The sequence below is a fragment of the Calidris pugnax genome, unplaced genomic scaffold (genome assembly GCF_001431845.1).
Source record: "Calidris pugnax isolate Ruff unplaced genomic scaffold, ASM143184v1 scaffold19, whole genome shotgun sequence".
Classification (NCBI taxonomy): domain Eukaryota; kingdom Metazoa; phylum Chordata; class Aves; order Charadriiformes; family Scolopacidae; genus Calidris; species Calidris pugnax.
In genome coordinates, this window is record NW_015090775.1 from 855526 (window position 1) to 871660 (window position 16135).

The 16135-nt window shown below is 37.2% G+C and overlaps 1 protein-coding gene across 1 annotated transcript in view; it reads left to right on the forward strand.

Annotated features, from left to right (window-relative positions):
- The window catches only part of ARHGAP21 (Rho GTPase activating protein 21), an 88073-nt gene that overhangs the window by 9460 nt on the left and 62478 nt on the right, over positions 1-16135 (forward strand). The window contains exons 2-3 of the mRNA XM_014946141.1: positions 6969-7151; positions 13845-13869. Of these exons, the coding sequence (XP_014801627.1) occupies positions 6969-7151; positions 13845-13869 (208 nt within the window). The remainder of the gene's footprint in view (positions 1-6968; positions 7152-13844; positions 13870-16135) is intronic.

Sequence of the window (16135 nt, forward strand, 5' to 3'; positions counted from 1 at the left end):
GTGTGACAGTCACATCTAGTTCCAGTGAAGTGATGTTAATAAAAAGTACGTGTCAGCACATAAGTAAATGTCAGCAGTTGCATAAATTTATTGTATATACCAGTGTGTGGTGTATATTGTACTGTCAAACTCATTATTGGATAGAGTGAACCTTTAATTTTTAACATCATAGTTATTTATTTCTACTTAGCAAAGTTCAGTTTGACATAGGGGGCAGGAGGTGATGCCACTTAGCTGTGCCCAAGTAGCATTCATATTTCTAAAAGGTGGACAAGAAAAAGATGAACCTTCTGATTAAATCAGAAATCACAGGAATGCTAAATGGCAGGGTTTGAATATGATGAGAATTTAGTTTTAGAGCAGAGTGTGTACACAGGAGAGTAGAGAAAAAGCCATATTTAAGGCAGAGACTTTGTGTACAGACTTAAGGCTGGCTGGGGGCTGGTGGGGTGGACAGGAAGCCCTGTGGAGTTGGTGCAACCTGCAGATCGATGCAACTAATTAATGTTTATTATATATACACCCTAAGCTTAAATCTAGACATAAATTAATCAGTAATTAGTGATTGTAATTTTTTTTTTTTTAACCTTGTTGCTTGTATAGTGTTAAAGGTGATTTTTGAGGTAGCATGCAAATATGCACGCTCCAGTTTGACACTAAAATACTGAGATGTTTGGGATGATTTATTAATAAGCTATACAGGATAATGTTAGTAAAGAAGGGGCAACGTATTTGAGTGAATGCTATTAAGCATGCACTGCTGGAGATGTCTTTGAAATTTAGCTTAAATTTTCTTGCATATGTATAGCTATGAAATATTAATTGATGTTTTTCTTTATTTTTTTGTGCCCCTTTCTTTTTGCAAATTGTGGATGCTTTTTTTTTTTAGGGTGTCAGCTAGCACACAGGGTCATACATCTAGGATTTTTATAGGTTTTCTTTTATCCCCACCAATTCCTGACTGATTTCAGGACTAAAAGATTTTGTCAAGCATAGAAGTCAGAAGTTTGGACAAGTGGATATTTGATATGAAGTCCTAAAATTATTATGTAGGTTTTGGGTTTTCTGTATTCCAGTTTTCCTGCTGGTCTCTTTTCAGGGATTTTTTTTCAGTAAGAGATAAACATGTTGCTGAGGCTGAAAGTAATGGAACTCAATTGTTTTGAAGACAAAGCTATGTCCCAAATATGTGGAGGCTGGATTTCCTTAAGGTGTTACCTTTGTATCACTGATTACTTTTCTTCTTCTGGGAATGACTTGTGTTTAAGATGCTGTTTGTACATTCCAGTCTGATTTTTAAAGGTATCAAAAATGTCTTACCTCAACCATGGCTGGAAACCATTTCAGTATGTGACAGTAGTATTTGTCATTATAAATGTGACCTATCTCCCTTGAAATCTTTGATTTATGAGCTTGAGGAGATCTGAAAGGAAAAGACTCCTTTTTCACCTTGTGTCAATAATCCTACTTTTGAGGCCTACTGAGATAAAGCATTGGCTGGCTTTCTCTGTGTGCTGGATATACCTCCCTGTACTGCAGATAGGTAGAGATAATACATCTCAAAGAAGAGTTGTATAACCTTTTCTTTGGCTGTCTCATCTGTCTTTTGTATATTTCTTAGAGGAGGTGTTACATATTCTAAGAACATAGAGGAGCTGTGTGTTTTGGAGGGTTTGTGTTTGTTTTCTGTCATACTGGAGGACCAGGGACTCTGTGTTTTCCAGTGGATTGAACTCTACTCTGTCCAGGTTCACTTACTTGCAGGAGTCCAGGTATGTGACCACAGGAGAAAATTAGAAGGTTCGAAGGGAATATATTGTCTGCTAGACATATGTTTCTTTGCTTCATTATTTCTGATCAGATAGCTCTACCAAAAGAAACAAAAGTATTTTTTGAGGGTTATATTTATTATTGCTTCGTTTGACTTTTTGTTGGCCATTTGAAGTGCTCTATATGGTTGGGACTAAACGGGTCAGTGGCTTATTATAACTTTATTTGAAAATCATCAGTGGAAGAACCTGGCTATTAAAGAAATAGACTGACTTGCAGTAAAACCTGCCATTGTTCTATGGTTAATATTTTCTTGCCCGTATAGACAGGGTGGGCTTTTTTCTCCGATTCTGTAACCTTAGCCAGAAGATCTTTTTCTTTTATCTGCTACCTTTTTAAAGCTCCTTATACTTTGTCACGTAAAATAAGATCAAACTGTTCTAGAACAGTTTTTCCCTGAAATTGCAGATTTAACAGGGCAGTTAGATAAGCGATAACCACTTGGGTACAAAAACTAGGGAAAACAAATGACCTGATGCAAGAAATATCACTGTTTTCAAGCGAGTCCAGCATTTATTATAGCATTTGGAATATTCTGTAGGCATCTCAGGATGATGTTAAGGATTAGTAACTATTTTCAAGATCCTTTTTCCTCTGTCTTATGTCAGTAGTGACTAAAAAATAAATTATGTGATGGCTGTTGAGTCAGGAAAATCAGGTGACATCAGCCCATTTTGGTTCTGTATATATCCATCTAGCTATTTCAGGTATCACATGTCTTGGTGGACTAGCTAAAAGTTGAACATTGTTAAGGCAGCTGAAGTAGGCCCTGATTAGCACAGGCTGTCTCCGTGCTCTTATTGAGGTATTGATAGGTAACTCTGCTGATTGGTCTGGTGTGTTTTGTTTGTTTATTTATTTGTTTATACAATACAGATTTAGGCTTCAGAAAATGTAGTTTGAGTAACACACTTACAGTAAAATTTTTGTTTACATAATTTATTTGTGAAGTGTTTTATGTGGTTAAAAAAACAAACAAATTTTAAGATAACAGCGTAGAGCAAATGTGTATGCCTGTGTCTTTACAAATAATTTTGAATTTGTGTACTGAACACAAAGATGAAATACAGACAAAAACTGATTACTCACACCAATTTTAAAATGGCTTGACTGGTTTTTCAAAGATCAATAATGCAATATATTGAGTATTTCTTGTTCACTATTACTCATCTATGAAGATAGTATTTAGAACTCAGAGTATACCTATTTATCTGCCTAGACAGTCAAGAAGATAATTCTTTATTGATACCTTGTATTGCTGTTACCTGTAACTGTCACTTAAGGATTTTTAACACGCTCAATATAGGTCTGTCTTTAAATTGTTCAGAAGATTAAAAATGAAGCAGGCTTTGGAGAGCATGCAAGTTGGGTGTGTTTGCCTTTTTAAAATTTTTTTTTAGACTGACATAAAGGGAAATTACAGGTTTGAAATTTACTTTTAGTTGGAAATAGTATCATTGACAAACATCAATGCTATTTACTGATTTTACATAATTCTTACTGTGTGTTACTCCTAGTGATTCATGTAGTTCTTTAAGGTGCCACCTGATTTTTCATGGATGTTATCATTGCTCAGAAAAAGGTTTAAATACAGTATTAAAAACAAAGCATGCATTTTACAATGCACTTAAGCATCTGTTGTGTGTCCTTGTAATTGCATTTAACAGGAAACAATGCTTTGAGATACTTTGTGCACAAACCTTGTATGAAGGAGTCCTGAGGGAAATGATGCTTGAATCGTTTTTAGTAGCCTGGGATTTTTCAGTCCTTGAACTTGATAGTATGCATTCTGACTTCAATTTTGAGCGTGGAATCTATAGAGAAACAAGCATACAGGTCTTCACTAAGGAATATAGCACAATAATCTTTGGTTTGTTAGAATTTATATGAAATGAAAATAAAATAAAACAATCCTTTTTCATTCTCTTGAAATGCAAATAAGTCTACCCTAAAGACAAATAACCTCAGGGATATGAGGTATTTCTGTATTCCTAACTTGATTACTATCATTTTGGCTTGCATATTTCTGTATTCCTCGCAAGCCAAAATGATAGTAATCAAGTTAGGAGAAGCATGTAGGAACTCTGCCTTCAGTAACATATTCTTGCCTATGCTAAACATCATCTGGTTCTTGCTTACTGTCTTGCATCCTTGTTTTGTTTGCGTTTTTGAAAACTTTTCTTGTTCCTTTTTAAAATCTTCTCTGGCAAGGGATATTCTGGTGGATGTGCTGTGGTTGGACATGTCACAGGGTTACTCAACAGATGTTGACTCTTGTTTCTTTTCTTTCTTGTGCACAGTGGTGGCTGAAAGTTGATGTTACTGAACATCTCACATTTATTATTAATATTGCCTTTTTCTGTTGCCCTGTTGGCAGACCTCACGGGGGCCCAAGGATGGCATGAAGATAACCTTTCACTTCAGGCATTCTCCTTCAAGAAATAATGATTTGATTGGGGAGTACCATTGTTTATGAATAGCTGTTAGTGCAGCAGTTTGTATGAATGCTAAAAGTTTACATAAAATTACAAGGAAATTAGAGGTTCTTACTGCAATCAAATGCTGCATCTCCCATTTCTCAGACCTAGTGAAGTTCTCTGTATGACTGTATCTTGAACTCAGGTTACAGTATTTCTATATATAAACCTCAGTGATCAGTTGTTATACGTACTAAAAATTACCTTTTGGCTAATTAGGGAGGTTTTTGTCAGAAAAAGAGATGAAAGCATGTTATAGGCTTCTATATATCAGTGCTATGTTTATGCTTGCTGTTTACATATCTATAATGATAAGTATTTGTTTATTAACATTTTTACTTTATGTGATACCTGTAGTTGTTTATTATGGTTCAAAACTTCTATATCAAGCAGTGCCCATAAAAATTCCAGAGGAGAAACAAAAGATGGGAAGGGAATGTTAAATAGATGGATTGCTGCCCATCACTTAATGGAGGAAATCACTGTCATTTTTTTTAGAGGCCAGTGATATTTTTTATTAGGAACTATTTCTTTTGCCAGTTTACTAGGATCAAAATGTTCTTTCTGGCTCCAGTTTCTGCTCATGTCATGAGACTGAAAGACTGAGAAGGGACATTTATTTGAACTGAAAAAATGCTGTCCTGTTTGCAAGCTGAACAGATTGGTGGGGAATACACCTCAACAACAAAACCCATCCTTAGGCTAAAGGATTCTATGAATTTTAACTTCGTCTTTGCATTGCTTGAACTTTGAACTAAAGCCGCTCATCTTGGCAGTTCCATAGTTCTCACTAATTTTTCGTTCATTAGTCATCTAATTGCACAGTCTTTTTGTTTTCACACTAGTAGTTTAAAATGTGAATGAAGATGATAGACGAGGACAGGCTAGGCTGAGATCAAGTCTTTGGTATTTATTATTGTTCTTTCCAAAATCTGCTGATAATCCTTCCAGGCTGTTTGGTGGAGCAGAGTCCTGTTGGGCTGCTCTGGGCTCTGTTTTCTGAGTCCAGAGGTGGCTCCACTTTCTTGGCTTGGCTGTAGCACTGAGACCCTTCTCCACTTCTGCATTTTCCCTTGCTGAAGAACAGGGTTGTTGGAGGTAGGGAGGCTGGTCTTTGAGCACTGGCTAGTATTTCCTTGACCCTCCCTGTTGGATGTACCAAGATGTGGGTTTCGGAGGACAAAATGTAGCATCTGTGTAGAAGTGCATCCTGGTTTACGTAGCTGAATGCAGAATGTTGTCCTGCTGGGGTTAAATGTCTCGCCAAGCAGCTGCCACATTTTCCTTACCTGTTGCTGTCATTGTGGTTGGAGTGGAAATGCTTTGTCTTCTCTGTAGATGTTGGTTGGAGTTGGCTGGGCCCACCTTGCTGATAAGCACTGCAGTTTGAGATCCCAGCTGTAAGGCTGAATCAAAAGGGATTATTTTGGAGCAGTCCAGGAAAAAAAAAAAAAGGCAGTAAATTCTGACACGTATCAGCCAGTTGCTGAGCCACAGCAGCAGAGCTACAGAAAGACAAGAAGACTATTATTTCTATTTGAATACCCTTTGAATAGGCTATAGGCTCTGGTATCTAAATTTGTTTCACGCATCGTTTAACTAGAATATTTAAAGGAGGGTCATAGGGTTTTGCATGCTTTCTTTGTATGTCTTCTGCCTTTGATTTGAAATGTTGTGTGTGGTGTGGCACTCACTTTGAGAATTGAAATGGAAGATTTCATATAAGGCCGAGCAGATAAATCTTTTTATAATGTTTTTGAGTCATAGGCATATAAGAAAAGCAGGAAGGCGTAGGAAAGAAAAGCAAGACGTCTTATTTCTGCATGAGAGGAGGGATAGCAATAGGACTGTAAAAGAAAACAGAAAGCTAGACCTTTTTAGTTGTACATTGAGAATTTGCATACTGAAATGTTCAGAGAGAGTAGCTAAAGGTGAAGAAAAAAAAAAGGTGGAGTCAAAGATATGACCAGAGGAAAAAAAAAAGCATAGGCATAGGAAAGAAAAGCAAGATGTCTTATTTCTGCATGAGAGGAGGGATAGCAATAGGACTGTAAAAGAAAACAGAAAGCTAGACCTTTTTAGTTGTACATTGAGAATTTGCATACTGAAATGTTCAGAGAGAGTAGCTAAAGGTGAAGAAAAAAAAAAGGTGGAGTCAAAGATATGACCAGAGGTAAAGTCTGTTTGCTGAAGAAGGCTAACATTGCATATGTTCTTTGCCTCTGTTTTAGGTGAGGAGACGCTAGTTCAGAAAACCATTATAAGTGAGGAGAAGAGGACTTGGTTTTGTACATATGTGTGTGAGCTGTGTGCACCCATAAATGGGGTCTCAGCAGACACATGTTCGTATCTAAGTAGAAAGCAAATAAAACACGCAAGCCTTTCTTGTGGTTCATTTGAGCTTTTCACTGTTGTACGTTGACTGTCCTTAATATCTAGCTTCATTTAAAATGTAAGAGTAATTCTGTATGTTATGTGACCAGAGGTGTGATGCTGTAAGGGATGTTGCTTTACAATACACTTTTCTTTTGAAAATATCAGTGATCATCAAGTTATTTTAGTTATGGGGGGAGAAATTATATTTTGAAGTGCACAGTAACGTATGTTTCTTCGTTTTAAGTTATCAAAATTACTACTTTGTGTTTGTCTTTTTTATTTCAGGCATCAAAAAATAAAGATGGAAAAGAGCAGAGTGAAGCTGTATCGCCATCGGAGGAAGAAGAAACTTTTTCTTGGCCTGGTCCCAAAACTGTCGTGCTAAGGAGGACATCTCAGGGTTTTGGCTTCACCTTAAGACACTTCATAGTTTACCCTCCAGAATCTGCAGTTCAGTTTTCTTTTAAAGTAAGTGAAATTAATAATGAAACACTTGATATATAGCTTTATTATACTTATTAGGGTCAAAAATCCAGCTTGCTTGAAAGTAAATGTGTATATATATGTGTCTTACACAGAGGGAAGATCCCTTGTGTATAAGGTGGGTGGCCTCACTTACCACATTGTAGGATAACCACACACTGATCTATTCCAAGAAAATGGAATTAACTGGGGATGAGCTCACCCGAGTTAAAAGTATTTGTTACTATGGGTAAGACCAGTGGTTATTGCAGAATATGAAAATATTTATGTGCACAGAATTTTTTTACCCAAAGCCAGTGTGGTTAGTCTGTACACCTTCTAAAGTGTAGACTTCAAAGGTGGGAGGCTTGGATATTTCCTTTTTTTGTTGTTGTGTTTTGCTTTTTCCTTTGCCCCTTTTTTCCTGCTGAAAAAGAACAACAGTCTGCAGTTCCGTTGGTCAAGAGACAAATATATACAAAATTCATACAGGGCTACATTAAAGGACAACTTTCTTAAATAAACTGTAAGATATTTTAAGTTAAAACAAGTAGTTCTAAATGCTAAGGAGCTAGTTGGTCTGCATTGCTCAAAGGGTGTATGTATTCCCCTATGTGTCTGAGTGTTTTGAAAGTTGCTGTAGTACCTCGTGTTGAAGAAGAAGTCCATTTAATAGCGATGGAAATTTGAATACTGAGAGGGTTTTTCCCAGTGAGTTTAAATAAAGTTTGCTCATTTCAAAGTCATCAAGTATGTAAGTTCTCATAATATATGCCATCTCTTATTTTCACTTCTGCCTTTCCAGTTAGGCAGAAGAATAGATTCTTACTGAGATGGGGAATGGGCATCGAAGCTCCACGCTCTTTCCAGATAGCTCATTGACTCATGTGTCTCTGCAGGAGACTTTAATAAGGTTGTCTTTTTTGCCTGTAAGATTTCTTCTGAAGTAGAAGCAGCTTTGCAGGAGAAGGTTGGCACACTTTTCTGGTTAACTTCAGCTGTTCAGCCTGCACCTGAGTTTTTTCCCTTTGACAAGGAATCACTGAAGCTCACTGGAAGTGAGACTATTAGCAGTATCAGGTGATCCCAACATTTCTGTCCTTCAACACAGGTTTTAGAGAGTCAGCCAAGAGTAATATCTGGTTGAATTCTGGTGGGAAACAGAGGAAGGAGGGTGGGGAGGCCTTAGCTGAGCAGAACAAATTATGTGCACTTGTTAGCATCTCCCAGCAACAACCCCTATTCACATTGAGGGTGAAAATATAACCACCATGAGGAGGATGAATTTCCTTTACTAAGAAGTGACTGGATAGGTTTTTTCATGAATGTATCACTAGATCTCTCTGAGGAGGATGATATCTCTTTCACATGCAGAAGGATATAGGCACAAGGAAGAGCAAGTACTATAAAAACCATCATATCTGATGGTTTCTGAGACCCAAGCAGATATAAAAAAGAAAATGAAATGTCAGCCCTTTCCCTCTCCTTCATATCTGATGGTTTCTGAGACCCAAGCAGTACATAGTGAGCCTGATACCTACATATCTCGAGACACGTCTGGAAGTTCTACTTCCCTCTTTTTCTGCAAGAGAGCTCTTAGCACTTTGTCGTGGTTTCGGCAGAACACACCTTTTTTTTTAATCTCTCTTTCTTCTCTGGTTAATTCATTCCCATTTCTGTCTGGTTTTTGAAAAGGGAATGATGAGATTGTTGGATAGTTGTAATACCTTTATTCAGGGATTCAGTTATATCTAAAGATGGTTCATTTGGACAGAGCCCTGGTCAGTACTTTTGTAAGTTATCCTGAACTGTTATATTCTCTTTTTTTCCTTTTAATGTCCATGAGCCCTGGTCAGTACTTTTGTAAATTATCCTGAACTGTTACATTCTCTTTTTTTCCTTTTAATGTCCATGAGGTGGTAGAAAAAAAGAACAGATCTTAAAAATTTTTACTCCTGGGTCTTCATTAGATGACTTTTATAGAAGCCTGTGTATCCAAGTTATGGTGCTAAAGACTGAAATTCACCTATTGTCAGCCTGATCTGAATATGAGGCAAATCTGATTTTCTCTGTCATTCTTATTTGACCAGAGATCGTATTGGCTACCAGCTAATTACAGTCATGGTCATTGATTCTAAGCTCAAGTATCATTCCTCTCTCTTTCCTCATTGATCAAAATTGTTAGGGCCTCAGAAGGTGGAGATGTTTCGTTTTGCACACCTTAGAGGTAGTACAATAATGGTAACTGTGATTTGGTTTTCTAACTGTCTTAAGTCTTCTAGTAGCCTTGTCCCTTCTTCACACCTGGGAATTCATGCAGTTACCTCTGATGCAAGGTAGAGGTTACAGCTGGAAGTTAGAGATGCCATTGACATAACAGCCAGAGTTACTCAATCCTCTGTTACTTTCTCAGGGCCACAATCCTTTTGTTATCACAAGTATCAACCTGATGCTGTCACTTTCCCTCCAGATTAGTGCAGAAGTCTTTTTTTTTTTTCACCGGAGGGAGGGCTTTGCATTGCAGCTCCTTTGATTGCTTTCAAGGTAGGCAAGCAATCTCTTGCGAGAGATGCTTGTTTACCTAGAGATTTCAAGATCTCTAAATCTTACTGCAAGACAACATAAACTGGTACAGGAGGTAAAGAGAGAAAAACATCTAAAAGAGCTTTCCTTAAATCAATCTTTCCACATTCTTTGTGGATTTTTTTTTTTAATAGCCATTTTTTGTGCCAGTTCAGAAATCTCTAGTGAAAATGTCTGCATTAAAAGTTCTGCTCCTGTTGCTTGCAGCGTGTGTGTGTGTTTGCAAAGCAGTTGACAGGTCAGGTGGAATTCTCTGGGGAGAAGAGGACCAGGCTACTCATACGGGGGGGAATGGTGGGCATCTCTAAGACAGAGAGCATAATGCTCCCAGACTGCAGGGTGTGGTGAAGGTCACACCACAGCTGGATATTCCATGGGAATGGGAAGAAGAGCTTCCTACAGGCCAGAGAGGGCTGCAACTTGGAAAGCCACTGAGGTGAATTTTCTTGGAAGCAAAGAACTCTACCCCAAAGGATGTATTGAGTGGAGAAGGGTGGGTGTTACTTTATAAAAATCTTTAATAAACTGTTTTCTGCCTGGGTGCATTTGAGGTGTTGGGTTTTCATTTAAATTTTAAGAAGTTCAGTGTTCTAGTTGCTAGTCTAATAAAATCTATGTTCTGTTGAAAAGCTTTATTTGTCTTAGGGAGCTTGCTACCTAAGGTAGGAGGTCTAAGGAGGTCTAGGCAGATCTGCCTCAAAGCTCTGGCTGATCAGGAGTCCCCAAATCACACTTCTCTTTTAATACATTAACACCCAATAGCACCTGCCTTGATTTATCTTTAGTTCTTAGGGTGATATTTTTTTTTTCTTTTTGCTATTTTGTGACACCTTACCTTAATATTTCACAGACTGGAGATGTACCTTACCCTTGCTATTGCATAAGGGAATAGAGCCCACAGAGCTGTGGAGCTTCTCCCATTATTCAGAAGTGCAGAGTAACAGAAGGAGGGTCACTTTTGTGCAGCAACAAAGTCCAGTTCACCAGCAAGCACATGGAATTCCAGCTGTCTGGTCCTTCTCATGGTTGTGTCTAATGTTGCAGAACTTCAACAAGGGTTTCTTTTGTTTTGGTGCTGATCAGAAAGCACCCAACAATGCTAAACTTTCATTTTATTTTTAATGATACTACTGACTTCTTGTGGAAAGAACGAACTGTTCAAAACCTGAGTAAAACGGCTGGAGTCTTGTTAAGAGACTTCGGGTTTAGGTGAGGGTAAATTGTAATTGCAGGTTTCTTCTAGCCTTACGTGTACACAGCTGATGTCTGCTTTTCATAGACTTCCACTGTCATCAATGTGAAACTACAATTCCTGGGGAGACAGCTAGACCAGTGCTCTAACTGGCACTGTGGGCCACCAGAGTTAGATGTGTAACACCTCTGCTTTTCATAGACTTCCACTATCATCAATGTGAAACTACAATTCCTGGGGAGACAGCTAGACCAGTGCTCTAACTGGCACTGTGGGCCACCAGAGTTAGATGTGTAACACCTGAATAAGCAGGGTGAGTTGCAAGAATAAAACTGGAAACCTTAGTGACAAGGCGATGGTGACCTGCATAACTCTATGAGGGGCATCCATTAAGTTTTGTTTTCTCCATTTACATTTATATCTGACTGGAAAAAAAGCTTTACTTGCTGTTATTAAAATGATTGATCATGGTTGGTTATAATTAATTCAGGGAAGTATCTCTGCATATTCTAATACTGAATACTAGTGTGTTATATTTAACTTTTATTATTTATATTTTTACTATATTATTTTTTAGATTTATTTAATTTAACATTCAGTGTGTACATAGTACTGCAGGTCTGGGTCAAATTCAGGATATTGTTCTAAGTTCTAGTATCTTTTCATGGTTCCTGCACAAACTAGCCAATTAACTACAAATCAAAGGACTCTTTCTCATTGTAGTTGTTATTAATTAACTAATGGTACAGAAAGGTATAACCCATCACGTGTCCTCCTTGCTTCCCATGCCGCCTTTCCCTTAAAGTGAGTAGGGAGCGTGTAGAAGATTTTCATTGTGAAACCCCTATGTTAAATTATGCTTTTAACATCAGGTATTTATTAGGATTTGTTAGTCAGCAATACGCGTGTTTTGCATGTGAAGTTCCATCACTCTGAGAATTAAAAATGTGATAAAAGAAAACCTTCTCTTTAGGTGTGGAAGCTGCATATACTAACATCTTGCAACGTGTAAGAGGTAAATGTAGGAGGGCAAGCTAATTCCAAAATATTTGTGTTATAAAACATTCCATTTTTAAAAGCTTCAGCTCACTGGCTTGATACCATGACAAACTAATGTTTTGCAGCTGTTTTTTATAACAGAGCTTTGCGTACCCGGTGACAAACTGACAAACCCACTCCAGTATTTAAAAAATGATGGCAATTCTTTATTAGCTAACTTGTCACTTCAGTACTTTTTTTGTTTTATAGCTGCAAACCAGGTAGACACCCCTACACGTGACTCACATTTTCCAGACTATGAGCTCTAATACTCAAAGTCCCAAGATGTTTTTTCACTTGACAGATTGGGTGGAAACTAGAGATGTGCAGATGTTAGCTTTGTCTAATTCTTCGCTGATGATAAATTTTAACAGTACTTGTCTACTAGTGTGGTATTTTTGCCAAAGTACAGACCAGACAAGACTGTCCAATTTAAGAGTATAATGTTCGCTGGTCTCTGAGTTTGGATGGTAATTATAATTGTTGTGGCTTCTAAAAAGTAGAACGAATACCAGATCTCTGTTAACTCAGTGTTTTGTGGTTTTGGGGTTTCTTTTGTTTGGTTTTTTTCTTCCTTAAAGTTATCTTTCTGAAGTATCTGACAGAGCTTCAGCAGAGCTCTTGTATGTCTCACAAGAAATGTGTTGCACCTAAGAGAACTTGTCTTACCCTCATCATTATGTAGGGTTCATATCCAGGTCTTATTCCCTCTCTTTCTTCAAGTCTTCCTCTCTTGACTAGTTTGCTGCAGTTGCTTTGAAAATATTTAATACGAAAAAGAAAGTGATTTGTCTTTAAATGCAAAAGACCTAGAAATTCAAAATTAATCCCTTTAAAAGTTGGAGGGAATATACAGGTGAAAATGATTTCTGTGATCGTCTTCTTGCTCCTTCTTTCCTTCAGGAAAAAGCTGGTTTAATTAGCTGTGGGGAATTGTTAGAAATATTTCCCAAATAGTAGATACTAGTCTAAGAAGTTGTATTTAGGTCGAAAGTTTATTACTCCATAAAGTTATAGTTCAGAAAAAAAGCATGTATTTCCATATTCAAACAATTGTGCTTTTCAAATGGTATAATTTTGTATAAGAAATTAGCCATGATCTTTCAAAAGCCTTTCATTCATATTAAAATATTGACAAAGTAAGTTATCATTTTCTGTTTTAAGCATGGCATTCTCCTTCCCACGCAACATTCCAGTTGTGTGATTTCTTCCTTTTATTGGGATTATTTTTTATGGGGTTTTCTGTTTGGGTTTTTATTATTATTATTGGATGATTTTAGGACTGTCAGTGATACCTGGTAGTTGTGATTGTGTAGATCTAGTGTAGTGAGCAGGCAAATCTTAGAGATTGTTACTAAATGGTGTTTGGGGTAGGTATTTTTCTCTAGGTAGTAGTACTTGAAGACAAAACAAAAGATACTTCAAATTTTGAGAAGTATATTCAGAGCTTATTTAGAAAATATTTAGTATCTCTTGCATATTATTTAGCTTTGAATCCTTAGAAGATCAAAGTATAACCTCTCCTGCCTGGCTTTCAGGGTGAAAACATGCTTGCAACAAAACCTAGTGCTGTATTAGGCTTCACGGCAGTGTTTCATGGGTCTTAGTACATTTGTTTTCAGATAATGCTGTTCATGTTGTTTCTCTGGCTATGTTTCATGGAACTGTGCTTAGTTGATTTTGTTTTTTTTTTTACATGGGTATTACACTACATTATCTGAATGAAAACTTGAATTCTGTAAAGTTGAATATTTGTGAAAAATTGTGAAATAATCAGAATGCACGCTAATCTTACAAGTTCATGTCAAGTCTTAGTAGCTTATAGATCCCTATGCATTTTTTTCCACTTACTGCATTTTTAATACGCACTCTTTCTTTTTCCTTAGGATGAAGAGAATGGGAATAGACAAGGTATGTCTTGTTTTTATTCTTTCACAGATCCAGTATGTCAAACATTTCTGTTCAACTTAGTAATATACTTAAATAACTACCTAAGAGTTCAAAATTTAAAATTTCAAAACTTCAGTGTGACCATCAAGCTCATTGAGTTTAATGGCATTGGAGCAAAATAAAGAAAATACCTGTCTTTTGGCTTCACTTATTTAGGCATTTGTGTGGCTGCGAAGTTAATAAAGTATGTGCTGTATCACTTCTGTGCCATGTTTATCACCTTGCGTGTATATCACCTTGCCATGTCTATGACAAGACAAGAAACCAGCTTTGTTACCTTTTTAGTGCCAAAGTTTCACATTCTCTTAATTTGATCTGCAAGTAAGCTATCTGTGCAAAGTACTACTGGAGAGGGTTTGAGTCTCATGGATATATTTATATATATATATGCATTTTAAAAACAAGTGCCGCACAATGCATCTAAGAGCAGACAGTAAGGAATTTGAATTTTGTTGCAAACTTACTGTAATAAAAGCACCATGTGAATATATAAGCATAGTGTTGGTAACGATGATAAGTATTATACACAAAAGTGGTATACAATGATTTTAAAAATGGAAGATAAGGAGGGTTATTCCTGTTAGCTTTGTGATATTTTCTTCAGTATTTAATAGAACTGATCTAACTTATTTCATCAGTTTTGGTACTCTCATGTACATTTTAAGAGGTACATGAAGCATGATCAGTGATGTCAGATAAGATGTGTGAATAAAATTATCTCACTTGATTTAGAGATGGAATCATCACTTATTTCTAAGTTATGCCTTCAGTTCCCTCCATTGTCATAGCTTTCTCCCTCTCACATCGCCTGTGCCTACTCTCTTTCTTAATTCATTAATTAACTTATTTTATATTAATTGGTGCTACATATCAATCCCAGTTAATTTTAATTTCTCTTTGGTATTTAGCTATTTTCTCAGCCATTCTTCCCTTTTGCTGGTATCTTACTGATTCCTTAGAAGGGTGAAAAATGTGTTGATCTAGATTAAGGGAATCAGGTTTTCAGATTGAGAGCCCAGTCCCACTTTCTGGTTTTCCCAGTCAGTCCTGATGGTCGGGAATGTAGAGGAGGTGGGATGAACTACACTGCGAATGCGATGTGCAGGGCTGGGGTAAAGCAGTGCCCCTTGTTGGGGATGTGCCTCTTCAGAGGAGGGGGCACCTTTGCTCAGAGACAATGTGGGGTCAGTGTAGGTCTGTTTATCTAAAAAGTTCTCGGAGATTTATTTTTCAGTTGAGGAGCAGCAGTAAACAAGCACTTACTTGGTTCACTGTGAAACCTGTGCAGGTGGGAGCAAGATTATTTTCTGGAAATTTTTTTGTAGCTACTTAAACTATGAATCATAGCTCAACTATTGCTTATTTATAGCAACGTAGTACATTGTATGCCTTGAAATACAGATCAAAGGGCACAAAGTGCTCTGGAAAGATAACAATATTCTCATTGGCAGGAGAGAAGGTTGGACTCGTGCTCCTTCTGGAAAGAGAAGAAGAGATGAATGTGAGGTGGAGGATGTAGGTGTCAGTAGAACTTAACCTGCCAGTTTTGTGTCTTATACCTTCTAAAATAACAACATGGGACAAAGCGTATAAGAACGATTTTCTCCAGCATTTAGTGTGATCTTGGGAGGCAAGGGTGGGTGAAGTGGTTTCTTATTTACATTGCTACAAGTTATTCCTGTTCTTATATGAGGTGAATAGGTACCTTGTGATCAGAATATCAGGAAAAGCGTATCCCGTTTTTCATTTTCATAAACATAATGTTAATTTAGCGATACCAGGTATGCCAGAAATTCTGTGAAGGATTATCTCAAGGATTTTTAAAGTAATTAACATTGGAAAATGAGGCCGAGCTGCTTTGGAGTGGGAAGAAGGCATGTGCTTGGCTGCTGGCTGTGGGGGTCCCTTGCTGAAGCACCAGTTGCTCAAAGAGCTGGAGGAAGAGCATGGTGCTTGTGTGTCGTACAGAGGAGCCATCTAGTGGCAACCGGCATGTATTTTCCTTCAAACTTAATTGGAAAAATTGCCTCTGAATCTCTGCCTTAATTAACAATGAAAATATCTTCATGATAAACATTTTTCTTTTGAAGTCTGTAGATGATAATTCACTTAATTCACTTGAGCTTTCCTCTCTCAAAGACTCAGCTTTTCATTTTTGTGGAGCAGCGTGTGCCAGTGCAAAATTTTCTTTATTTATTATATTGATTTTGAAGATTTCTAATTATCT